This window comes from Phascolarctos cinereus, unplaced genomic scaffold (genome assembly GCF_003287225.1).
Source record: "Phascolarctos cinereus isolate Bilbo 61053 unplaced genomic scaffold, phaCin_HiC Scaffold_2;HRSCAF=192, whole genome shotgun sequence".
NCBI classification, from domain to species: Eukaryota; Metazoa; Chordata; class Mammalia; order Diprotodontia; family Phascolarctidae; genus Phascolarctos; species Phascolarctos cinereus.
The window spans coordinates 377,040,436-377,067,891 of record NW_027555625.1 but is presented as its reverse complement, the minus strand read 5'-3'; the positions used below and the strand labels follow the sequence as shown (position 1 = coordinate 377,067,891).

Sequence of the window (27,456 nt, the reverse complement as noted above, 5' to 3'; positions counted from 1 at the left end):
ACTTTTCCTCTTCCCAGGAGAATATTAACACTCCAGGACAGGGACCATTTGGTTTTTGTGTTTGTTTCTTTAGAGTCAGTCACAAAATGCCCTGTACATAGTAGAAAAATAATAAATATTTGTTCAGTTAAATACTTATTTAGTACAATTCTCTCATTCTACAGCTGAAGAAACTGAGGCCAGGTGTTTTAATCAATCTACTCATGGTCACATGCATTGTGAGGTTGAAAATACCCATTTGTTCTTTATCCTCCCCCTTTATTTTTATTATTATTTTGTTATTTCTGGGGGAAAAGCAATCAGGGTCAAGTGACTTGCCCAGCTGCTTGTGGAAATATTCCACATTCTTCAATTCCCAACCCAAATGTCACCTTTTTCATGAAATTTTCAGTCATTTATTGATTACTTAGAACATCTGTAAAAGTCAAATTAGGATAAAAATGAGAAAGACTGACCCATTCAAAGACTCCACTGACATTAAAAAATGAAAAAGGGAGCAATTTTTAAAATATAAAAAAGAGACAAATTCCAATAATCAGGAAAAAAAGGATACATGGTAATAGGATATTAATGTTGATTTATATGCCTCTCTTGACATTTATAAAATATTTGTGTAATAACTCTACTCACCTTTTGACGATCCTTGGTTACAGTAGGTGAAAGAAATTGATAAGTTTCCACAAAAGCTTTTCTATAGCATCTTCAAAAACAGATTTGAAAAATATAATTTCCCACTACATTTCTCATTTGTTGATTATAAGGAAATGTTTTACTTGAAACAGAGGGCAGCCTTGAAGACTCTTTAAAAAGGGTGTCTCCCAGCATAGTGAGAAATCGTGTAAGAACACTTAATGGATACAACCAAAGATATAATTTGTTTTTATTTATTCATATAAATATATAGAGAAATGTGGACCCCTTGAAAGCAAGGACTGTTTTATTTTTGACTTTTCATCCTTAGCACCATGTTTGGTTCCTGGTATACTATGTGTTTAAATTGTGCTTATGGGAAGAATGAACAAAAGAAAAAAGAAGGAAACTGTACAAAAGGGTAGTTGGAGAGAGTTTCCCTAATGTTCATCATAGGTAATATTTTTAAATATTTTTAGAAATATTTAAGTGCTGTCATATAGTACAATATTAACTTCTACCAGTAATTCAGATCATTTAAACAAAATGCATATTCATGCTACCAACTATGAATCCTTTAATTGATTGTTTATTTAATATATGAAATAATTAAAAGCACAAAAACAATTGTTAGACAAATAAACACAACTACCATGCCGTTTCTTAGTAGGAGACACTGGAGGGCTTCTAGCATTCTCTCTCACTAGCAGGTTTGCTTTTGATCTGGTCAGATAGGAAGACAGCTTTGGAGGGGTTAAACAAGCTTACTTAATGCTAGTCTAGTATTCACAAAGGGAGTTTGCTAATAATGGGAGCACCAACTCCTACAGCATTCCCTAGCAAACCCTTCTCACAGGGGCTGGCATGAGGGGGGGCACTACCCCTCCATCTTGATGGGGTCAATTGTGACGGGCACCACTTGTACACTTCCCTAAATCACCTCGAGCCTCAATGGGGGCTGATTGAGGCAAATATACAGATTGCAAGAAGGTAATTTGCCAGCAATAGCTCACAATTTTACATTACTTCATCCCTATAATTTACTTAGACTACTCAGTAGAAACTATTTTCAACCATGATCGTGAGAACTCATATCTAACACCTAGAAACTAGAGATTGTTATGGCTATGGATCCTGGGAAAGCAAACTCTAAGAAAGAATAACAAAAATCCACCTAGCACACACTAAAATTCACCTTACTTACAAAAATATAGTACTACCTTCTATGCATTGATGTTGGAACATATTATTTTCATAATAATCCAAGACTAAGAAAATCAGTTGTACTGTGGTAAGTCTACTGGATGGGGAGCCAGAGTTAGGGGTCAAATCCTGTCTTTATCACTTACTGATTTCCATGAACTTGAGCAAGTTATTTTACTTTTCTAGGCCAAAGTTTCCTTATCTATAAAATGAAGGGATTGGATTAGATGGCCTTAGAGACTGAATCATAATCATCCCTAAGAGATTAGCTTTATAATCCACATAGGAAAAAACAAATGGGAGAAGAATGCTTATTTACCTGTAGGTAAATTGACTGTCCATTTAGTTGCTGCATTAATCTTCCTGTCTTTTTTGTATGCATAAGTGGCCGGATAAGAGCTAGGCCCAGAATTGAATGAGAGAAAGAGAATGCACTAGATTGCATTTGGGAAACTGCATAACACATTTTTACAATCCCAGGCTCTTCCCTCATACCACACACACACACACACACACACACACACACACACACACCCCCGCACACACACACACACACACATACACACCGCACACACCCCCCACATACACACACACCACAGACATACACACACACACACACACACACACACACACACACACACACACCCCCGCACACACACACACACACACACACACACACACACAATTAAAAAGAATGAATATTGTCCCAGTGATGCAGCTTGCTATCACTGTCACTGAAGAGAAAAACTGCAAGTTGGAGAGCACTGGAGAATAATAGAAAGGATCTTGGTAGATTTCTCATGATCAGTTTAATGTAGCTATGATGTCACCTAGGACATTTCATGCACAAATAGTGTTCTAGAAAATGCCTTACAGAAAACATGATTGGAAAAGGATGTGGACAAGCCTGGTAGTGAAAGTAAGGAATAGGCAGCCCCAATGCTGCTCATCAAACTCTGCCTGGCTTTCTTTTCCCCCTCTACTTAGTGACCCACAATAGACTGTTCCATTTTATATGTGGCCTGTGGTTAAAAATAAAAACAAAAGCAACATTTTTCTCACTTTTCCTTTAGAGCTCAGGGTGTACATTAAGAGAAAATTGTGTAATAGTTATCCAGTGGATGGTTAGATATATTAACACTTTATAGAACAATTAAAGAATGGACTATTCTGTAGGAGCGAATTTTCAAAAAATTGATTATTCCTTTAAATACCCAAACTTTAAACTTTTCCCACTCGTTTGTTTATTTATCCAACCATCCATCATTGAAAAGAATGGTTTTAGCGCAGAAATATTAGATGCATCATCTTTAGAAAGAACTGTATAGTATGTCAGGGTGAGCCTAATCTGTCATCTGCACCAGAGGAGGGAGTACCAACAATGATGAGATCACAGATCCATTGAAGTATTTATTTTTATTTTATTCTTTCTGGATCTGTTGCACATTTATTTGTCTTTTTAAAATATACTAAATAGACCCTTCTTTGGTTGATGTAAGGTCATTATCATAAATAATGACTTTTGCACTCTGTCTTTGGTGGCTATTGCTCCAAATAGTAAATGGCCTTGTGCTTCCTTAAAGTAGGCAATGGTTGGTGATAGTGCTGCCTACGTCTACTCCAGCTACACTGGTAGTCGTGATAACTGTCTCTGGCAGCTTCTAGAACCAATACCACTTCCTTCTTGCTTAAGAAACCTTCTGTCTACTATAACAAAATGGTGAAAAGAATTTATTAAATAATCAAACTGTGGTATATGATTTTAAGTCAGCAGCAAACAGAAGTATGAGGACATCCTCATTTACCATCTAAGAATTAAAGGGTCTATTCTTGGGAATAAAGACAACATTAAACAATCTCTACTACCAAGGACCTTACATTCTTTGGGGGGAAGCAGGATGTACACATACAAAAATAAAAAATATCTACAAAGTGTATACAGTGAAGTTTTGGGGGACAAGTAGTGCTAACAGCTGGGGGAAATCTAGCAAGACCTGATGTAGGCACTGGTACTGGAGTGGAGCTTTGAAGGAGGCTAATGCTTCTAAAAGGTAAAAGGGACAAAGAAGAAATATAATGAGAGAGGGGAGGGGAGAGAAAGAGAGAGAGAGAGAGCACAAAGTAAGCCAGTTGTCTAGACCCTGGACCATAGTGTATGTAATGTATACTAAATCATAAAAACTAGATTGGAGCCAGATTACAAAAGACTTTAAATGGCAAACAGAGGAGTTTGCAATTAATCCTTGAGTCATTAGGGAATCAATGTAGCTTCTTAAGCATCAAGAGAAATGATGAGACCCATGTTTTAGGAATATCACTTTGGTAGCTACGAGGAGCATGGAATAGAGGTGAGTGCCAAATCCTAGACCTGCATACCAGATTGCAAGGACTGTCATTTTTCATCTTTGCATATCCCCTGAACATAGCTTAGTGCCTTTTGTATTGTAGACACTTGAATACTAGCTGGTCAAGAGGCATTAATCAAGCCAAGCAATTACACCATTCTGGGGCAGGGAAGGCACCTTAGAATGGGTCTAATCTAACCCCTTCCACTTAAAAGTGAAGAAATTGAGGCATGTAAACTTAAAGAGTAAGTCAACTGGGAAGTTAATATCATAGCCAAGACTAAAACCCGTTTTCTGACTCCAAGTCCAGTGCTCACTCACTAATACCATGGTGTTCTGTTGGGTCGGTAAGTTTATATCATCATAATCCCACTGAGGAGAAAAGGGACTTCTGGTAGGCTGTTGAAGACCCCAGTGAACTTGCTGTCTTTTTCTTTATTTAGTATTCATTTTGCTAAAATGAGTCATTTATTTTATTTTTTTTCAGTAGCTGGTTCAAATGTTAATTGTCAACGTGAAGAAATAATGCAGAAATTTGGCAGGGCTCTGGTCATCTGGTGGCAGTTGATGCAGGATCACAGATGGCAGCATTTAGATTCAGTGTGATTTTCTTGTTCTCTCTGTTTTGTCCCAATTAAAAGTTATCAGTTCAAACCAGGTTACCGTTCTGAGAGATGCAACTGTCACACTTTCTAAAATCCACAAGAGATGTCACTGTCTTACTGGCATTTCTTATCAGTGAAAGGTAATGAAGAGCCAGACGTTGATTTAGCACTCTGCCTTGCACATAGTGAGAACTTTATAAATTGTGTTTTTTTTTTTAAATTGCAGGATGAATCAACGTTCCTGATAATTACTTGCTCATCTGCTCTAGGCCCACAATAAATCAAGGTACTTGGAAAGATACATCCAACTAACTAGTTACCATGTGTATATTGACCACCTATTGAATACTGAGCTCCATGTAAAACATAATGTTTTTTAAACCTGCCCCAAATATACAGATATCATAGGATTACAGGATGATGGATTTAGAACTGGAATAGCCCTCAGAGGCTATATAGTCCAACTCTTTTATGTTATAAATGAGAAAACTGATACCTAACCCAAGGTGGTTAAGTGGTTTTCCCAAGGTCACATAGGTAGAAAGCATCAAAGGAAGGTTTTGAACTCAAGTCTTATGACTCCAGAGCCAGTGTTCTTTCTAATGTACTATGCTGTAGGGAATAAACAGAGTGTAAATTATAGTCCCTGCACTCTAGGACTTTATTATCATCAAGTTCTGGGTACCCATTCTGTTCACAAGAGTATAAGTCTCTCAAATTACTGAAAATGAAGCATGACATTTGGGTTTTTTCCTCTAATGTTAGCTTTTTGTACAGGTTAGAAGAAACCTTGTAGACATTATGGGATTAGCGGAAAACACATTTAATTGAGAGTCAGGAGACCTGGGTTCTAACCCAAGTTCTGTCAGTGATTTTACCTCTAGATTTCCATTCTTGAGACCTCAGATCAAAGAAAAAAGAAAAATAACTCTTAAGTACAAAAATATTTGTACCAGTTCTTTTGGTTATAGCAAAGAACTTGAAATTGAGGGGATATTCATTAACTGGAAAGTAGCTAAATAAATTATGTTATGTGAATGTAACAGAATATTTTGAAGGATTGTTTCAGAGAAACAAAAGAAGATCTGTATGACTTGATGCAGAGTAAAGACAGCTTAACACTTGGAATAATTTGTGTAAGAACCACAACATTATAAAGGAAAAAAAAATTTGGAAGACTTAAGAACTCTGGTTGCCTCAATTGATCAACTATGATTCCAGAAGACCAATCACTATCTATCCACCCCTGATGGACAGTTGAAGGAGCCAAGGCACAGAATTAGGCATATATTTTCAGACACAGCTATTGTGGGAATTTGTTTTGCTTGATGGTGAATATTTGTTACAAGGATGTTCTTTTTCCTTTTTTAAAATTAAATATTATTTTTCAATGAAAATTCCCCATCTTTCCCTTCCTCCAAATTGAGAAACAAAGCAAAACAAAACCCCTGTTGCAAAAAGATAAACAAATAAAAATGGGAATTGATACATACATATGTATATTTGTATTCGATTGACTCCCAATGTCTATTTACATATATGTATATGTGTGTTTGTAAGCACATGTGTGTACATATGTCTGCATGTTTATATACATGTCTACATACACTTCTGGTACAAGATAGGTACCATATTTCATCATGAGTCTTCTGGAATCAGGGCTAGTCCTTATACTGATCAGAGTTGCAAAGTCTTTCAAAGTTGTTTGTCTTTACAATATTATTGTCATTGTATAAATTATCCTTTTGGTTCTGCTCACTTCACTCTGCATTGGTTCACTGAAGTCTTCCTAGTCTCCTTTAAAATTGTTCCCCTAATCCTTTCTTATAAGATAATAATATTCCATTACAGTCATGTACAATAACTCGTTCAGCCATTCCCCAATTGATTGGCATTTCTTTAGTTTCCATTTATTTGCCACAGCAAAACAGCTGCTGTAAACATTTTTGTACTCATGGATCCTTTTCCTTTTCCTTTTACCTCTTTGTGAGTATAGCTTCAGTAGTGGCATTGCTGGGTCAAAGGGTAAGTACAGTTTACTAACTTTTGGGGCATAATTCCAAATTGCTTTCCAGAATGACTGGACTGGTGCACAGCTCCAACAAGGAATTACTATGCCATTAATGTATCAATTTTCCTGCAGCCCTTTCATTATTTGTAATTTTCCCCTTTTGTCAATTTTGCTAATCTGATGGGCATGAGACATAAATTCAGTTATTTTAATATGTGTTTCTCCATTTATTACTGATTTAGAGCATTTTTCATGACTCTTTATAGCTTTGATTTCTTCTTCTAAAAACTGCCTGTTCACATCCTTTGACCTTTTATTAATTAATGATCATATTCCTCCTTCTCAAAAAACATGTAGGCAGGGAGTGTAGTGGGAGGAAGAAGGAAACTAGCAATAAATTACCCATCTCTATCATAGAAAAGCAAAGAGGATCACTGAAACATTTTTAAAAGATACAGAAGAGAACAAAGAGAAAGCCAGAAGGAAACCAGAAAAAGCAAGAAAACAGGACAGCTTTGAAAGTTGTGTGGTAAATTTGTCACGAAGTTAAAAGGAAAAATAAGTGATACAGAGAGATTCATAGATTCACATACTTTCTTTCTAATATATTTTGCATGTGTGAAAGGGATGGTGTGATGTATTCTTTGTTTTGCCCATGTAAGTTTTGAGAGTCCACATGTGTCCTTCTGAATGTGTCTCATAGGGAAACAAGAGTGGATATCTGTAGCAGGGATGGGGAATCTGTGGCCACCACATGTGAATCCAAACTTCACAGAACAAATCCCTTTAGTAAAGGATTTGTTCTGTAAAACGTAGAGTCAATCAAAAGGCTGCACCCAAGGACCTAAAAGGCCATGTGTGGCCTCGAGGCTAAGGGTTCCCCACCCCTATTTCTACAGCAGGCCTGTACAACCTGTGGCCTTTGGGTCAACTGCAGCATACCAAAGGGTTTCTGGTAGCTAGAGAAAAATGTAGAGGAAAACATCCTTTATATGTAGGGGAAATCCTTTGGCAGGCCACAGGTTGTGCAGGCCTATTCTAGAGTCTCCTCCACTGATCCTTTTCTAAGAGAGACTGAATTTTGCCGGAAGGGGAATCAGGAGGTTGGGAGCAGCCGCTGGCTGCTCTGCTCTCCTTAGTGAGGAGGTAATAGTGAGCTAGAATTGTCTCTGCGCCCTTAAATGTTGTTAGTCTGGAGCAGTGGTGGGGAACTTGTGGCCTCCAGGCCACATGGAGCCTTCTAGGTCCTCAAGTGCACCTCAAAGCCTGGTCTAGGGGAAATAATTTTTAGGTTCAAATTACAATCCTGATCACAATTCCTTAATGGAGAAAGAGTGCTCCAAACTATATACCCACTGCTTGACCCTGTTCCTACCAAAAGCTAATTAAACAATGAGCTCACACAACAAATAGCAAATAAACTCATGTATCTGAATAAAAGGCAAAAATAAATCGAAAAAGAATTCATATGAAAATATAGAGCAGACAATAGAATGAGCTCTCCTATGGAGGGAGAGATAAATTAGTTCAAACAAGAGAGTCTCACATTTTACCCAATGGGAAATTTCCAACAGTTTTAGTGTAATAAGCTGGGAATAAGGACATGAGAGAAGTGCTGGCTCCTCTACATGTTGGCTTCTTTCCAGAGTATTTCTCCCTTTGGAGATCTAAAGAGAGTCTGGAATGACATGATTTCCCTCTTGAAGTTGTAAGCCAAAAGAACAGGCTCTCTCTTCTCCTAAGCTCTCATCAACTCTGTCCTTCAATCAGGTAGGGAGCATTGAGGAATAAATTTCTAACAATGAGGAAAGTCTTGTGTAAATGACCAATTGAGCCAACATTTACATATGTCAATACTAATTTTATTTGGTATTTATTAAGTTCAGAATTTAAAACAATTAAAAATAAAACAATATGATGGGTTGGACCAGTTCAACTCTAAGGACCTTCCATCTCTAACACTTTATTATTATAGTCTACTAATTTTCATTCTTTATGACTTATGCATCATAAAAATACTATACATTGATTAATGGTGGAAGAGAAGTATGCTAAATTGTAGGTGTGAACAAGGCCTGGTTTACAATTTTGTTGTTATGACATAAACCATAAAAATGGATAATCTACATACTGATTGAATGGTGGAATTTTAGAACTATGGGTGATCTAATCCTTCCTGCTACCTATGTTTTACTGACAAGGAAACTGAGGCTCAGAGATGGAAAATAGTTTGTCTGAAGTCACACACAGCACAATTCTAAAGTAAACAATTTAGTAATGCTAGAGAGGCTTGAGTTTGCTAATAAATCTTGAAATCTTTACCTGACTGCCCTTGGATCTTCTCAGTTTTGTTTTGTTTTGTTTTGTTTTGTTTTTTGGCTGCTTTGGAATATAGCAAGTGGCAAATGGATACCAAAGAGCAAACAAACATATTTTAAGCTGTAAAATTCAACTTTGAGGAGTCTTTTGTAACCTCTGGCAACTGTGACTCTGCTAATGGGTAGCTTAGATTTTCACATTAGCTAAATTCACTAAGGTCACTGAGGAGCTGTGAATGATGAAACAAAGGGGTTACAGGAAGAGAGAATGGGGAAAGAAAAATGCAAGAAGGATGATACAAGGCACAACAGGATATGAAAGAAAATCCCTGTTGGAACCTTTTGGAACATTGTCTGTTTGGCAGCCAAAACCAGAAAATGATTTCATAAGGTTTTGACAGAAGAGTTGTATTGATGCCTCTAGAGGGATGAGGGATGGCAAAGGAAGGAAGCATGTTAGCAAGTGCTGAGAATGCCCAGAAATAATTTTCAATAAAAAAAGCCAACACAAAAGCCTGTCTCATATGGGCCATTGATGCTCATAAGCCATTTTGTCCTGGTAATTCCTGAATAATAAGTATTATTAGAATAATTTTCCACTTATCAACAACAATACATGAATGGTATCCTTTACTTTTCATGCTCATCTGTTAAAAATAGGCTCATTTTCTTGCTGTTAAAAAAAAACATGTTGCACATCATGGCAACTGTTTAGAACTCTCTGAAAATTGACCAATTCAGTAGCACTTAAAATTGTGCCAATCTGTAATAATGCCTCTTAGGAAACAGGCCTGAACAGACTATATAAAGAGACATTCTTTAGGGCACAGGGCAAAAACATCTCTGTTTTCTTCTGTCCTTTTGTTGCCCATGTCATCTCTCAAAGCTAATAAAAAAGTAAAGAAACTACTCATTTGATAAAAGAGCTAATGAGAAATGCGACCTTAGATTTTAAATCAAAGCTTTTTCTCTCAAGAGCTTTTGGGCAAAAAAAATAGAATAGAATAAAATAAAATAAACCAAAAAACCCCACAACAGTGACACATCTGTGAGACAGTCCTGAAACCTTCTGGATGTGATTAGAAAATTGGCGAGCAGCACACATGCTCAGTTTCCTTAATACAACTGTGTTAACATTAGGTAATTAGCCTGCCCCATGAAATCTCTTCTCTTCAGTTTGCATCGTCATTGCAGGTTCGATGAGAACATTTTCCATGGAAACCTCCACTGTTGTTCTGCCAGTAGCTTTGGGCCTTTGGAAGAAACAAGTCCTTTATTTGAATCCCACCCAAGTGGATTATATACATTAAGCTGCTATGGAAAGACTATTTTTGACTCCTGTAAACCAATAGGAGAGTTGAAGTAGATTTATTTCATAACAATAACATCACTTATACAGTGCTTACTATGTGCCAGTTTCTGTGCAAAGTACTATGAAAATATCATCTGTTGTGAGCCTCACAACAACCCTGGGAGGCAGGTGATATTCCCATGTCATAGTGGAGGAAACTGAGGTTAAATCACTTCTCCAGGGTCACACAGCTAGTAAGTCTCTCAGAGTACATTTGCACTCAGATATTCCTGATTTTAGACCTAGCACTCTATTCACTGTGACGCCTAGCTGTCTTATTCATGATAGGTAGAGATGGATTAGGGCCATATAAAATTTATAGAATGATGAGCAGTTAGAATTGAAAGGCTTTTGGAAATCATCTAATGCAGAGGTTCCTAAACTGAGATACACAAACCTGTTTGAATAAAAATAAAATATTCTGATAACTGCATTTTAATATAATGGGCTTCCTTTGAAACCCTATGTATTTTATTTTATGTATTTAAATATTAATGGTAGCATTTACCTAGTGCTCTAAAATTTGAAAAGCATTTTGTAAATATTTTCTTGTTTACTCCTCACAACAACTCTGAGAGATAATTACTATTATTAGCCCCATTTTATAGAAGAAAAAACTGAGGTAAATGGAAGTTAAGTGACTTGCTGAGGGTCACACAGTTAATAAGTATCTGAGGCAGGATTTGAACTCAGATATTCCTGACTCCAGGTCTAGCACTTTTTCTATAGTACCACCAATCACCTCTTATTTTGAGGAAGGGGTCCCATAGTCTTCACCAGACTACCAAAGGACATCATGACACAAAACATGTTAAGAACCCCTGCTTTAGTCCAATTCCTTCATTTCACACATGGAAGAGTGGAGGCCCAAAGAGAGTAAATGATTTGCCTAAAGTCAAAAAACAAGTGACTTACAGTTACTGCCTTTGATTATTGTTTATTTTTAACCAGGTTAATAAATCCTCAGTTCTTTCCATGGGTTCCTCTGGCTTATCTCAAAAATTTTGGCCCCTTTAGCTTACAAGCTACCACTTAGAAAAAATGCATTCTCTCCAAAGGACTTTAACAGCCTGGCCTTTGTCTGAGAAAAAACTAGTACATGTTCCCAGATCTCTGCTTTCCTTGTCTGGAATCGAACCTAATTTCCCTACTAGTCAGGAAGGAGTTTTGGAATAGCTGGGCTGTTTCCTCTTCATTCATGCTCCGTTGTATTGGAGGATGGTGACTGAGGAGAAGAGCATGCTCTGGCATGATGGCTGTGCCCCCAAATTCAGAAGGTTGGGAGGCATAGCAGTGATTGATTACCTCTAACTTTTGGTTTTCCTGGAAACCTTCAAACCTTTCAAGATACAGCCACCCATTTCTTATACTTAGAGGCTTTAGTATTTTCAAGAAAACGTCTAATATCAGGCAACTATAGGAAGGCAAATCCTATTATTCAATTCAATTAATTTCAATTTAACATTTACTAAGAAATACTTCTTATGTGCCAGTGTTGGGGACTGTAAATACAAAGACAGATTTTTTTTTTAATAGCTACTGCATTCAAGTTGCTTTCATTGTACTCTGGCAGGGCTTCTTAATATTTTTTGTCTATCAAGAACCCCTTTGGCAGTCTGGTGAAGCCTGTGGACGATTTCTCAGCATAATATTTTAAATGCATAAAATAAAATACACAGAGTTACAAAGTAAACCACTTACATTGAAATACATTCAGCAAAATATTAAGAAACAATTTTATAGGCCCCTGGTTAAGAATTCCTATGGGGATACAACATTTATACTGATGAGGAGGGAATCAACATTTATATAGCACCTCCTATTTACCAGGTGCTATGTTAACCACTTTCAGAAATATTCTTTCAGTTGATACTCACAACAACCCTACAAGTGATATTATTATCCCCATTTTGCATTTGAGGAAACTGAGGCAAGCAGAGGCTAAGTTATTTACCCAGGGTAACACAGCTAATAAGTGTCTGAGGCTGAATTTGAATTCATATCTTCCTGATTCCTGGCCTAGAGCTCTATCCAGTGTGCCTCCACGCTGCCTCTGATAAATACAACATAATTTAAGGTTGGTCAGAGAACTGATTGCTAGGGGACAGGAATCTCTGTCCATTTTCCTCTCTGTGTTCCTATTTTTCCATCCTTCAACCCAGACCTTCACAGATGATGGCCAGAGAGCTAAGTTTTCTCAGCTCTGAACTCCCTGAGACCATGTCCTTCAATTCCACCAGGGCCATCCATATCCCTCCCCATCATCCATACAGAATGCAACCATCTTTCTGTCTCCTCATTCCAAGTTCTCTCCCCCACCCCCAACCCCAGCTTGGAGAACTATAATCAAATCAATAACAACATTGTCTCTTCTTTTTTTTTTTCTTTTTTAGGCAATTGGGGTTAAGTGGCTTGCCCAGGGTCACACAGCTAGTGTTAAGTGTTTGGTCTGAGGTAGGATTTGAACTCAGGTCCTCCTGATTTCAGGGCCAGTGCTCTATCCACTTTGCCACCTAGCTGCCCTGGCATTGCCTTTTGAAAAGGCATGAGAACAGGTGGTTTGCTTATTCCATTTATCATACTGGTGACTTCACAGACCAAAAATGCCTTCCCTGGCAATCACTTCTCTAAATGTGTATTATCTCTTCTATGAGAATGTGAGATCCTTGAGGACACACATGGTCTTACTTTTGCTTAGCTCAGTGCCTGATATATCTTATGGAATTAATAAGTGCTTTTCTACCCATCCACCCATCCATCCATCCATCCAACCATCCATCCAACCATCCATCCAACCATCCATCCATCCATCCATCCATCCATCCATCCACCCATCCATACATACATGTATTCATTTATTCTTTCTTTCTTAGGCAGTGGCATTTGAACTGAGCCATAAAAAGAGGGAGCATATTAAAAGAGAGGGGAGGAGAGTGCACATTCCTCTCTGGCCTGCAGAGAGAGAGGCACAGAAACAAGAGGTGGAATGTTAAATTCAGAGAACAGCTAACAGCTCAGTTCGGCTAGAATGTAAAACGAATAAAGCAGAGTGATTATGAAATATATCAGGAAAGATAGGCTACAGTCTAACTGAGGAGGGCTTTAAATTTCAGTTTGTGTGTTATTCAATAGTCAATAAGAAACTACTGAGCAGATACAAGGAAATTTTGGAAACCATAAGCATTCCATAATGTATGTTAAATGAGATTTAAGAGGTAGAGTTGGAAATGACCATGAAATATTTGAGTCCAATCCCTATATTTTATAGATGAGAAAACTGAGCCCAAGAGTCATAAAGTCATTTACACTAGGGCATATAAATAGTAAGTAGCAAAGTCAATTTTTTTTTTTAGGTATTTAGGTAGAAATCACTTTTTTGGCCCTCTATAAATGGATGCTACAGAACGTACCCCTGGTTTTAGAGCAGTTGGCTTATGATTCTAGACTTAGAAGGCCTGGGAACATGGGGAAATAGGAGAACAGAATGAAGACAAATCTCTCATCTTCTCTATGGTCTCAGAATAAACTAATTGACTAATTGAAGCAATGTAGTATAAAAGAAAAAGGACTGGGCTAAGAATGAGGAGACTTAGGTTTGAATCCCAGGTCTGATCTAAAAGGAACTCCCTAGCCCTTGCTAATCTTATGTATAGTAGCACTTAATAAAACGCTGGTTAACCAACAAATTGATATAATCTGCTTCCTGGCAAAGCCATGATTAGGGCTTTGTCCCAGGATACTCATGTAGGGAAGCAGAATACTTCCTCTGAGAGATGATCCTCTGGACTGATGTTCACCCCACCCAACATAATTTACAACAAGCTATGTGCTAGATATCATGCCAAGATGAGGATACAAAAACAAAAGTGATACAGTCCCTGCCCTAAAATAGTTTACTTTCTAACAGGAGAGACAATCTGCCTATATATAAGCATATGCTTTTTATATACCTAATGGAGCAGAGAGGGAAGCTATTAGTAGCTGAAGGGATCAGCAAAGGCTTCATTTAAAAAATGGTATAATCATCAATACTGTCTCGTTTGGCCTTAGTCCATTGCTGGGTAAAGATCCTTCCCCCTCGGCCTTCTCCTTCTGCCCCTGGGGTCCCCTTTCTTGCTGATAAATTTCTTTTGGAACTTTCACTTTGAGAAAGACCAGCCATCTTTCATTCTCTGGACTTTATCAGAGTTTGTTTCTCCCATGCAAGTAACTTCCCCAAACTCCTTTCCCTCCTTCCATAACCTCCCTTTTGTGTATTGTCTTCCCCCATTAGAAAGTAAGCCCCCTGAGAGTCCATCCTATCTTTTTTTCCCATGTTTTTGTTTCCCTAGTGCTTAGTACAGTTCCTGGCATTTGGTAAGAGTTTAATCAATCTTTGTTAGCTTGTTGACTTAATAGGGCCCATCTTTCCCACAAGCACACATTTCCCCCCTCTGTCTCCTTCCAAGGGTTAGAGGGAATCATTTCCTAGAATGACCAGGTTTAGGAGAACTGCCCCACCTCAGATGAATGCTTCCCAGGTACTAGAGTTACTACTTATATTTCTTTGGTCTAGGGTGAAATAAGAGGGACACCCCTATGTAATAGAACTGTTAATCCATGCCAGTCTCTTAGCATACTGAGCAGAAGTATGCTGACTACCCAAGAAAGTTAGTGTAGTTTCCAAAGGTATTCTACCTCCCACAGAGCAGTTTAGGTCCTGGGAGAATCTGGGTCATTATGTAAATAATATCTTTCTGGACTTCCACTGAGATTTATTTTAAGTGTCGTTGAAAGCATTTTAAAATATTTATAGAGTAATTCTCACCTTCAAACCAAAATCAAATTTACCACAGCTCATTTTGGGATGTAAATCTGTCCTTTCTTTGCCTACTAAGATGAGACTAAGATCAATTCTCAATCTCTTTACGTAGTGTTCCTTTATGTCCTTTTTAATAGCATGTCACCAAATGGAACCATAAAATAAATTTACCTACTCCATTTTGAGTTCCAACAAAACTAAGATGGTAGAGAAGAAGCACTCAGTCAAACTCTCCCAACATTCCCCTTCAAACAACTTTAAAAAAAATGTTTCAAATTGAAGTCTTCAATAAAAGATCAGAGTGAGACTTTCTTTCAGCCCAAGACAATTTAGGAAATGGAGAGGAAGGATCTATGACATAGGAGTAGAGTCTGATTCAGAGTACAGGTGAATGAAACACCAGTGGGGGAAGAAACAGAAGCAGCAGCAGCTTCAGGAGTTCTCAAGCTAGAAATGATAAGAAAACATGGCAATTGGTCAGAAGAGATTACAGGGGACCCCTCTGCTAGCACTGGATGCATGTCCAGTTGCAGTTTGGCAAAGCCATTGCCTACACCCACTTCTAGGTTGTAGTACAAGAACAGATCAAGAGGGAGCAGGGGCCCTGAGGAACAGTATCTATTTTAATCTCAAGAGATTGAATAAACAAAAACAGAATTTGATGATAAAAAGTAACTCTGGTGATAAGGAAGATTCTCCTTCCCAGAAGAAGATAATGAAGTCAAAACAGCTACAAGCAAAGCCTCAACAACAACAAAAATTATGTCAAAGCCAAGATGTCAGAGAAAAACCAGGGATTCACTTAAGCTCTCCCAAATTCCTTTACAAGCGACTTTAAATAATGTCTCAAAACAAATTCCAGAGCTAATGACTTAATGAGACATCAAGAAACTGAAACAAAGTAAAAAAAGAAAAAAATAGAAAAAATATGAAATATCTCATTAAAAAAAGAACTGACCTGGAAAACAATCAAAGAGAGGTAATATAAGAAGTATTAGACTACCGGAAAGCCATGACAAATGACAGAGCCTACATATCATATTTCAAAAATTGTCAAGGAAAACTGCCCACATATCCCAGAACAAGAGAGTAAAATAAAAAAATTTTTAAAAAAATCTACAGATCACCACCTGAAAGAGATCTCAAAATGAAGATTTCCAGGAATATTACAGACAGATTCTAGAGCTCCCAGGTCAAAGAGAAAATACTTTAAGCAGCCATAAACAAACCATTCAACTATTATGGAACTATAGTCAGGAACACACAAGATTTAGCATCTACCATGCTAAAGAAGGAAAAGTCCTGCAATACAAAATTCCAACTGGCAAAAGTGCTAGGGTTACAACCAAGAATAATTTACCCAGCAAAACTAAATATAATCCTTCAAGGAAAAAAATGGATATAAATGGGAATTCAAGCATTCCTAATGAAAAGAACAGAGCTAAATAGTAAATTTGACATTCAAACATATGATTCAAGAGAAGCATAAAAAAGTGAATATGAAAGAGAAATCATAAGGTAATCAATAAAGTTAGATGGTTTACATATCTATATGGGAACATGATACATGCAACTTCTGAGAACTTTATCATTATTAGGACAGTTAGAAGAATTCTACACAGACAGAGGACATGGGAGTGAGTTAATTAGGTTGGGAGGATGTAAAAAAAAATAGAGATGGGCAAGAAAAAGGAATTCCCATGAGAAGAGAGAGAAAAAAATGGGGGGAAATTATCTCATATAAAAGAGCCGTACAAGGAAGAGTTTTTACAGCAGAGGGGGAAAAATAGGAGTGGAGGACAGCAATGCTTGATCCTCACACTCATGTAAATTGGTTCAAATAGGGTAAATTACACACACACACACACACAATTAGATATAGAAATATATCTTAACCAAAAAGAAAGCAGGAGGAGAAGAGGATAAAAGAAAAGGTGTAGGGAGGGCTAATAAAAGGGAAGTCTGATAAAGGAAGTCAGTGGTCAGAAGCAACACAGACTTTAGAGGACAAAAGAGAAAGAGTAGGATTAACAAATGAAAGTAGAATAGAAGAAAACGCACAGTTAGCAAGCATAAATAGCAAGCATAGCAAGCAAGTATAAAACGAGCAAAAGTCTTTTATTCCATTAGTATCCATTTTTTCCTTGAAGGATTATATTTAATTTGGCTGGGTGAATTATTCTTGGTTGTAATCCTGGCACTTTTGCCATTTGGAATTCTATGCTGCAGGCCCTTTGCTTCTTTAGCATGGTAGCTGCTAAATCTTGTGTGTTTCTGACTATAGCTCCGTGATAATTGAATGGTTGTCAATTTGCAATTGTCGTAATGGTTAGTCAGTAGTGTGAATGTGAATGGGATGAACTCACCCATAAAACAGAAACAGATAGCAGAATGAAGCAGAGATCACAATCTAAAAATACGTTGTTTGCAAGAAACATACTTGGAACAGAGTGACACATAAAGAATTAAATAAGAGTCTGGAGCAGGATCTATTATAATTTAGCTACAGTAAAATAAAAAAAAGCAGGGGTAGCAATCATGATCTCAGACAAAGATACTGGGATAGTTTGCCATTTCCTTCTCCAGTTCATTTTATAGATGAAGAAGTGAGGCAAACAGGCTTAAGTGACTCGTCCAGGGACACACAGCTAGTAAGTGTCTAAGGCCAGATTCGAACTCAGGAAATTGAATTTTCCAGACTTCATGATCAGCACTCTATCCACTGTGCCATCTAACTACCCAAATGATTTTTTATTTTTACTTAATATCCCAGTGCATCATACCAAATATACCAATTTATCTCTGGATTAATTCATCCTTAAACATTTGGTAAAAATATCATTTGGCAGTTAGGTGGCACACTGGGTAGAGTCTGTGGACTAAATTACACAATTCACAGCAGTAAATGACCATAGTAATCTAGTGCTTGATAAACCCAAAGATCCGAGGTTTGAGTAAGAACTCACCATGTGAAAAAAAAAATTGCTGGGAAAACTAAAAAGCAGCTTGGAAGAAACTTGGCATAGACCAATATCTCACATCATACACCAAGATAAGGTCAAAATGGATAAATAATTTAGACATAAAGGATGATATCATAAGTAAATTAGAGGAGCATGGAAAAATTTACCTGTCAGAGTTTATGATTAAGTAAGAGAAAGGATCACAGGAAGAAAGATGGATAATTTTACTTATATAACTTAAATAAAATGGAGACCCTGTTCTCTATCCCATCCTAAGCCTGTTGTGATCTCAGTGCTGTCATGCTGTGCTATTCATTGCTGCTCCCCAGGGCTTTCTCATACACTGGGGCTCTCTTTGGGGAACTTCTGTTCTTCTCTCCAAACAGAGAGCTCTGTAGGCTCTATGAATCTCCAGCATATCACTTGCTTGCCTTAACTGACCCTGGCTACTTTGATGGGCATTGTTTCTATTTCCCATGGGCTTCTGGTTAACTTTTAGTATGATTCTGCAGAGGAAGTCATAGGCTGTTGTTTCTCATTGGATGTCTTAATCATTATTCAGACTGCTATGAATTTCAGGTTTCTTTGTAAGAGTAGGTATGTGGGAGTTTACTAGTTTGCTTCCATTCAGAAAGCCATCTTAGCTGGCAGATGTCCTTTGATTTCTAAAGACTAAAATCCCTTTCCAGTTCTAAAGTTCTGTAATCTTCAAGGCTTACAACAACTCTTTCTTCACTTGTTCAAAGTGTGAGGCTCTGCTCTATTCACCTCAATGCAAAAAAAAAAATATTAAATCGTATTATATGCAAGGCTTACTTCTATGAATATAGTCAACAATAAAATAGCCTTGTTTTCAAGACGATTACATTTTATTGGAGAGAATTCCCTTTATTCCAAATAAGGCAACAAGCTCAAAATCATTAATTCAAAAAGAAACCCTCGATTTTACCAATAAAAAAATTTCATTTTTAAGAGAAAAAACATATATGTAAAGCAAACCGTACCCTCCTGTTTCAATGAAATTTGAAAACAATCCATATTTCTAGTTGTTTAGCCATTTTTCCAGTCCGTCAGGCTCAAAACATAGGTTTCATCCTTGACTCTTCACTGTTTCTCAATTCCCATGTCCAATCTGTTGCCAAAGTCTTCCAATCTCGCCTTTTTAACATTTCTCCAATAAATGTTCTTCTCATCTGATGTTATCACCTCTACCATGTGGGCCTTCATCACCTCATTCCTGGATCCCTATGACAGCCTGCTGGTGGGTCTGCCTGCCTCAAATTTTTCCCTATTCCAATCCTTTCCCAAATATAGCCACTAAAGTGATTTTCTCAAAGTTGTGACCATGTCACAACCTTACTTAATATGATCCAGTGGCTCCCAATCACTTCCAGGTTAAATATAAAATCTTCTGTTTGCAGTTCAAAGCTCTTTATAACCTGTCTCCCATCCTACTTTCCAGTCTTCTTACATCTAAAAATTCTCCCCCATCTCCGGGTATTTTCAATCCAGTAACACTGGCCTCCTTGCTGTTTCTTGAAGAAGACCCTCCCCTCTCATCTCTGGATATTTTCTCTGGCTGCTGCTCATGCCTTGAAGGCTTGTCCTTCTCAACTCTGTTTCCTGGCTTCCCTGGCTTCCTTCAAGTCCCAGCTAAAATCCCACTTATTACAAGAAGCCTTTACTAATCCCTCATAATTCTAGTACCTTTCCTCTGTTGATTATGTCCAATTTATCCTGTATATAGCTAGAGGGTGCATAGCTGTCATACATATTGTCTCCCTTTATTAGACCGTGAATTCCTTGAGGGAAGTGACTGTCTTTTCCTAGGCACTTAATAAATGTTTATTGACTGATTATTTCCTCATTTGCAAAATGGGGGAGATAATACTTATACTACCAACCTCATAGGGTTGTTGTAGGCAGAGTAATTAGTAAATATTAAAGCTTATACAAATATGAGAGACAACTATGGCTAAGAATGCCAGTCTGGAAGCCAGTAAAACCTGGATTCATTTACTGTCAGTATGACACCCACCCCCAAGTCTCTTAACCTGTTAAGCTCTAGACAATTTTCTAAGACTAAAAATTGTAGCTGAAGTATTGACCTGTGTTCGTAGAAAGAGCTCCCTCATCCGAGAGATCCCTATATTAATGAGATAAAATTTCTATTCCTTTCTCCTTTATGGATGTTGGTTTTTGTTGTTATTGTTATGTAGTAGGTAATGATTTGTTTATGACATGGTTATTGACCTCCAATTTCATCTGATTACCTTCATATATAATTTAGTCCAAGTCAATGAATTATCCAAAAAGAAATTCTACGCTCAAGTCAGTTAAAAAAAATTCTTATGATTCTGCCATGAACACGTGCTAGGCACTGAGAATAAAAGAGACAAAAAGTGATAGTCTTTATGCTCAAGGAATTGACATTCTATCAGGGGTTCATGTGTGCAGAAAAATGCTCACAGTATAGTGACTAGTTTTTTTTTTTTTAATGAATAATTCTGAGGGTGAAAGAACCAACAATGAGAGGGGCAGGAAAAAGAATTAGAGAGGCCTTAAGTAGGAAGTGGCCCCTGGCGTGTTTTGAAGGCATCTGAGGGGTTCTAAGAAGTATAGACGAGGAAGGAATACATAGCAGATATAGGGCATTACCTTGCAGAAGTAAAGAGATAAGAGATGGAAAGATGGATGTTGTGTATGAAAAATAGTTGCCAGGTAAGTTAAACTGGGAGATGAGAAAACATTTCAGTCCAATTAAGTATCACTATACATAAAGCACTGTGCTAGGTACTATGAGAAATCCCAAGCAGAATAACATACAGGCAGTCCCACTTTTCATAGAGCCTATGTCTAGGAAGGAATACAAGAAAAATAAATAAATGACTCCATTATGAGGTGTAAATTAAAAGTGGAACAAGAGAAATGTATTTGTGTATGTATATTGTTAGTTTGAAATGGAGCATGAACTGAACAGAAAGGTAGACAAGGGTGAGATAGCATAGCCCCACCCACCCAGTTTGTCCAATTCATGACATTCATATGACATTCTTTCTGCCCTCCAGAACCTTTCAGTTTTACAAAAGCTGACTAGATTATAAGCTTCACAAAGACAAATACCATCAACTTCTTTTGTACTCTCAAAACACATAGTAGGTGCTCAATAAAGACTCGAATTAAATGGAATTGAAAAAGTTTCAGAGATATTCTCTTAGGTAATAGGAAAGCATTCACCCTTGTGCCCAAACCTTGTAGTCTTGTTCATGTCCATGCAAAAAAAAAAAAACAAAAAACAAAAACAAGAGTCATCATATGAGTTAATTTAATGAGTGAAAGCACCAAATATTGATAAGTTGCCAACATTTCATATCTAAGCCACCCACCTCATTCTTCAGAGAAGAAACATGCTGGAGAAAGAAACATGGCAAAAGGATAAGCCCTCAGTGTAAGATTATTTTAATATTGTAGTGCAGCTGGGGACAAAATATAAGGCAATTAGTCCTGGCTGCCTTTGCTTAACTTGGTTCCTGTTTATAAGCACCTGAATAGTACCTTCCTTCTGCCCTAAAGAACTGTGAATTCCTGTCTGGCATGGGAATCTATTAGGAATATATTTGGGTTCTAGCCTCCCAGAATGTCATCTTCTCTGTGAGTGGCTCTGCCCATGTACTCACTGCAGATGTTTCACAAAGAAGAAGAATCACAAATTATCATTCAGAATTTAGTAAACATGGGAAGCTTGCGGTGTATCACACAGGAACCACCTGGGCTCTGCTGTCATGCTCATATTGTAAGTTAGAGAACAAACCTCACAGAACAGCCACAGACAAGCCAGATTCCAGGGCTAACTGGCCAATTCAATCCAAATGCTTAATATGCTTGTATAAGGCATGCCAAGACTCTGGAGGCCCAAAGCCACAAAGGCAAAACATGTCCTGGCCTCTAATTGACAGACTTTCTGCTGGTAGTGATGGTGAGGTGGGGGTGGAGACAACATATAAACAGATGAGTACTGCATGATTAATTAAAGAGACAGGGTACTAAAAAGCAAGAAGACTGGGGAAAGCTTCTGGTAAGAGGCAACAAAAACCTTGAGTTAAACCTAAGAGCTGAGAGTACCTTTCAGGAAGAAGTAACAACCAAAACAGAAGCACTGAGGCAAGAGATAGCATGCTGAGTTTTGACTCAAATATCAAGTGTATGAACAGAAATAATGTTCATTAAGCCTACAAAGGTTGGAGCCAAAGTATCAAGGGCTTTATATGTCAAGCTGAAGAGTTTGTATTCTACACCAGAGAAAATAGGAAGGCACTGAAAGCTATTGAACTGGGGAGTCACATAATCAGACTTGTGCTACAGAAAGGTCATTATGGCAGCTGGATTGGAGAAAGGGAAAATAAAGCAAATAGAACAATTAAGAAACTGTTTTTCAAGAGTCCGGGTTAGAATTGATGAGGCTTGGAACTAACACAGTGCCTGTGTGATTTCTTTCTCCTTAGCTTTTAGGCATGTTCTAGAGCACAACAGTGCCACCCATTCAGACTGTGAGCCCAGAAGTGTAACTGGTAGTCATATATTCTCGTCTCTCAAATAATGTTATCATGGTGGTTCTCTAACATCATTCCTACTACTGTCGACCTCTCCTTTGCCTGTAGTATGAGTCTAAAGGTAGGCATTGAAATGATTCCAAATTTTATACTTGGCCAGGTGAAATTGCTGAGAAGTCACAATAGAAATCAGATTCAGGTTGAAGTAGCCTAAATGATAGGGGAAGGATAGGTGAGAAAGAATGATTTTTATGGTAATGGGAGACCTTGTGTTCATAACATGTGTGGATCAGTTGAAGGAATGGCTGATGATTAACCTGGAGAAAAAATGACTTATAGAGGAAAACATGAGCTGTTTTCAAGCATTTGAAAGGCTATCCTACTGAAAATGGGGCTAACTTGCTCAACTTGACCCTAAAGGGCAGAATGAGGAGCAATGAGTGAATATTATAAAGAAGTAAATTGATATTTGATGAACGCGTACTCCCCATCCCAAAGCCCATTGGTATGGAACTCTCTCTTCATTTGGTGGAAATGAAGACCCTGCTCTGCATAAGGGGCAGGGCAGAGTTGGCAAGAGGGGCAGAACATCAGCCTTCTTCAATCCTCTTTGGCAGTCTTCAAGCTTCAAGTCTCCTTTGGGATTCTTCAGGTGTCAATTTGCTTCAGGCATTCTTGGCTGCCAGCTTCAAGAGGGAAGGACGAAAGAGGCCAACCCCACTTCAGCTTGCTGAAATAAAAGACTCTGGGAAGACATGAGTGGCTCTGGCAGTCTCCATCATGTCCTTATCTCAAGCCTGCTACACTACAGGCTAAAGAGAATTTTCCCTTGGGTGAGATCCAAGACCCTCTTTCTTGGTTTAGCTGAGTTACCTCACTCCCAGTGGGAGAGCTCCTTCACAGTGTGCTCTCTGGTATATATTCTCACGTGTAAACCTTCCCGGATGTCTGCTTTGCTATGATTTGGATAAATGGGTTTCTTTGCTATTTGCTATGTGTTGTTCAGTGTGGATCTGGTATTTGGTGGAAAAGGGGTCAAGCTTGGGGTCCTTTACTCCCCAATAATGACAAAGTAATCAGGAATTAAGTTAATCTTAATTATATCTTCTTGACTAGCAATATTTAAGGTAGCAGATAAATATAATTCTAGCTGGCACCCCTTCTCTCTGAGGAAATGAGAGTAGCCTCTGGCCTAAACCTCCTATTCCCCTTCCTAGCAGTAATAAAAGGCTCCCTTAGAGAAGAGTGGGGTGGAGAATAGGATAGAGATGTCTCTCTTGCCTCCCATCAAGCCACATAAGGACATCTCCATCATAGAGCAGGGGGACAGCCAAAACATACTATTTGATCTCTTTGTTGTTGTTGGCATTTCTCCCATTGGTTCTAATTCTTTACAACATAACTAATGTGAAAATCTGTTTAATATGAATGTATATGCATAGCCTATATCAGATTGCACACCATCTCGAGGAGGGGAGAATGGGAGAAAATTTAGAGCTCAGAATCTTATGGATGTGAATATTGAAAACCAAAAATTAATTAATTAATTAATTTGAAAAAGAAAAAAAAAGAATCCTATCACTGTTGTTATTTCTCTACTCTGGGGTTCAATATTTACCTTAGGACAGCCAGAAACCAGATTTTGATTATGTTCACACCTAGAGAATTGATTCATATGCCTTTTTTTTTTTTAAAGCATGACTTTGTATACTAGAATGCCAGGGAATTAACTTACAATGAGAAAGATATCTGGTGTGACATCTGGGACTGGTCATCTACACCCTCCCTTTCAGTTGAGTAGGTTCACTTTGGAATTAAGTTAGAAATCTAAACATTTTTCCCCCCAATTTTATTGATTTATTGATTTATCAACAATCACTTCCATATGCTTTTGAGTTGAAAATTTTTCTTCCCCTTCCTCCCCCCCACCCTCCCCAAGACAGTGCACAATCTGATATAGGTTTTACATTTACATACCTATTAAATATATTTCCACATTAGTGAAGTTGTAAGTAAAAATTAAAACCAATAGGAGGAACCACCAGAAAGATGAAACAAAACTCAACAGAAGTTACGTAAAAATAAGTGATAGTGATTCGACTTCCATAGTTCTTTCTTTGGATGTGGCCAGCATTTTCCATCGGCAGGCCTCTGGAGATGTCTTAGATCCTTGTAATGCTGAGATGGATTCAGTTTAACAATCTTATTCATCGCATAACATGGCTGTTATTGTGTACAAAGTCCTCTTCGTTCTGCTCACTTCGCTCAGCATCAGACTATATAGATCTTTCCAGGTTTTTCTGAAGTCAGCCTGTTCATCATTTCTTATAGCACAATAGTATTCCATTACATTCATATACCACAATTTGTTCAGCCATTCCCCAATTGATGGGCATCCTCTCAATTTCCAATTCTTTGCCACCACAAAAAGAGCTGCCATGTATATTTTTTGTACATGTGGGTCCTTTTCCCATTTGTTTGATCTCTTTGGGGTATAGCCCTAGAAGTGCTATTGCTGGATCAAAGGGTATGCACATTTTTGTAGCCCTTTGGGCATAGTTCCAAATTGTTCTCCAAAATGGTTGGATCATTTCACAACTCCACCAACAATGTATTAGTGTTCCAATTTTCCCACATCCTCTCCAACATGTGTCATTTTCCTGTTTTGTCATGTTGGCCAATCTGATAGGTGTGATGTGGTACCTCAGAGTTGTTTTGGAAATCTAAACATTTCTAGGTCTCGAATAAAGGAAGCTGGATCTCCTTAAACATTTCCATCAAGTTGTGATATCTTCACCCTTTTCCACTCCAGGAATATTTCTATGTAACCATTTACAGGGAAGCAGACCATTTTCTGAAATTAGACCACCCTTTTCTTGGAATTAAAATAGAGACATGTTAAATTTCTTTCTCACCAACTCTTCTTTTTTCTAGATTCCATGTCTGTGCTTCATCATATAAACATTTTTATAACATGCTATAATTTGAAAGTCTATAGCTGCTTTATACTGATATTTTGGGTGTTGCTGTCAACATATCTATTCTGTTCCACCAATACCACTACCAACCAGGAGAATATAAACTCCTTGAGGGCAGAAAGAGTATTTGTTTTTGTCTTGGTATCCCCATATCCCTAGTACCCAGCAGAGTACTTTGCACTTCATACGTTATAATTAAAAAACTCTCAAATTGGATTAAGAGAAAAAAATGTAGACCAATAAGACAATTTTAGTGTAGTCTACAAGAGTAAAACCAAAAACACCAGAAAATATCACTGCCTCAAATGTTGGCATCTCCATTCCCAAGGACCCTTTTTAAAAGTAAGATGGACAACGATTGGTGTTACTTGATTTGGGCAGTTAAGCCTAGAGGTAGAGGACAGGATTCCATGCCTTCTTTCAGCTCTAGAATTCTATCATAATGCAAATGCTCATGACAAAGAAAGTCTGCAGTGCTGGTTTTATATATCATGAATTACATTTTGTTGTTATGGTAACTAACGCTCTAATTATAGTAAAAAGAATAAAAAGATACCTCTTAAAAGGCAACATCAAATTGTTATGACAACTGCAATTTTAAAAATAAGTAGATTAGAACTTGCTTTTTGTTCTTCCTTTCCTCTGCTAAATTTAGTTAAATTGCATCTCTGGGTCTTAGTTTTGCCACTTATTAGATGCATAACCTGAAACAAGTCACTCTCCTGACCTCACTTTCTTCATCCATCAACCTAAGGAACTGAACAAGATGCATATATTCTAAGTTTATTTTCCCCTTAGTGCCTATCCCTCTTGGACGCTCAATAATAATCCTCGTTCACACAGAGCATCATTTAAAAAGGTCTTTCCCATGCTTCCAGCCTTGTTCTGTCTGTTGCCATAGTGGACGTTTTGTTGATCCTAAGAATACAGGGTGGCCCTGACTCCCTCTAAGAAGAATATCCTAGATATGACTCCATGAGGAATTTTTTGTGTTATTCATTTAATTGCCATCATGGATTGTGTCTACATGGTACCAAACCTTTGGATATTTGAAGGAATATCTGGGTGAGGGACTCACATTTCCAATTTTCATTTGAATATTTGGCATTTCATAGACATAGCCATGAACTAAACCTGCATGAAAAGAGGCCCCTTGCATTTTTATCCTCTGAGGCAGACAGACTCTACACTGTTCCACGGATGACTGGTAGCTGGTCATTAGCCGTTGTCTTACCTAACTCTGGGGGAATTTCCCCTAGAGGAGAGCAAAGCAGATGAGGCGCCTGTGGGGGAGTGGGGCAAAGATTGTGTCATGATGAATTCTAGGGCATTCTTGTATTTCACAACCTTTGAGGATCATTTCAAAGAGCAAAGTTGGTAAATAAGATTAAAGTTCATTAACTGACAGGCACAGTGGGATCTGGTAAATGTTTAGTATCTGGTACCTTCCTTAGCTCTTCATATACCCCCTGCACATCCATACCTTTCCAGACTGAAGTAATATGAGGGTTCAACCAAGAAGCTTGAGAGTAAATATTCCTTATAAACGTGAGGCATGTGTATAACACACAAACTAGGGTGAAGAATGAACAAACTTAAGGAGCCTGTGTAACCATGATACATGCCTGCAGGGGACTGCATGAAAGAAATATGTTTTTGGGGGGCACCAACGTAGAGATGCAACTCATACCTCCAGTGCTA

At 37.8% G+C, this 27,456-nt stretch overlaps 1 protein-coding gene across 1 annotated transcript in view; it reads right to left on the bottom strand.

The window, feature by feature from the left end:
* The window catches only part of LOC110220817 (butyrophilin-like protein 3), an 85,806-nt gene extending 58,832 nt beyond the window's left edge, over nucleotides 1–26,974 (bottom strand). The window contains 1 exon segment of the mRNA XM_021005007.1: nucleotides 26,834–26,974. Coding sequence (XP_020860666.1) covers nucleotides 26,834–26,974 — 141 coding nt within the window.
* Between the last annotated feature and the right edge of the window lie 482 nt (nucleotides 26,975–27,456).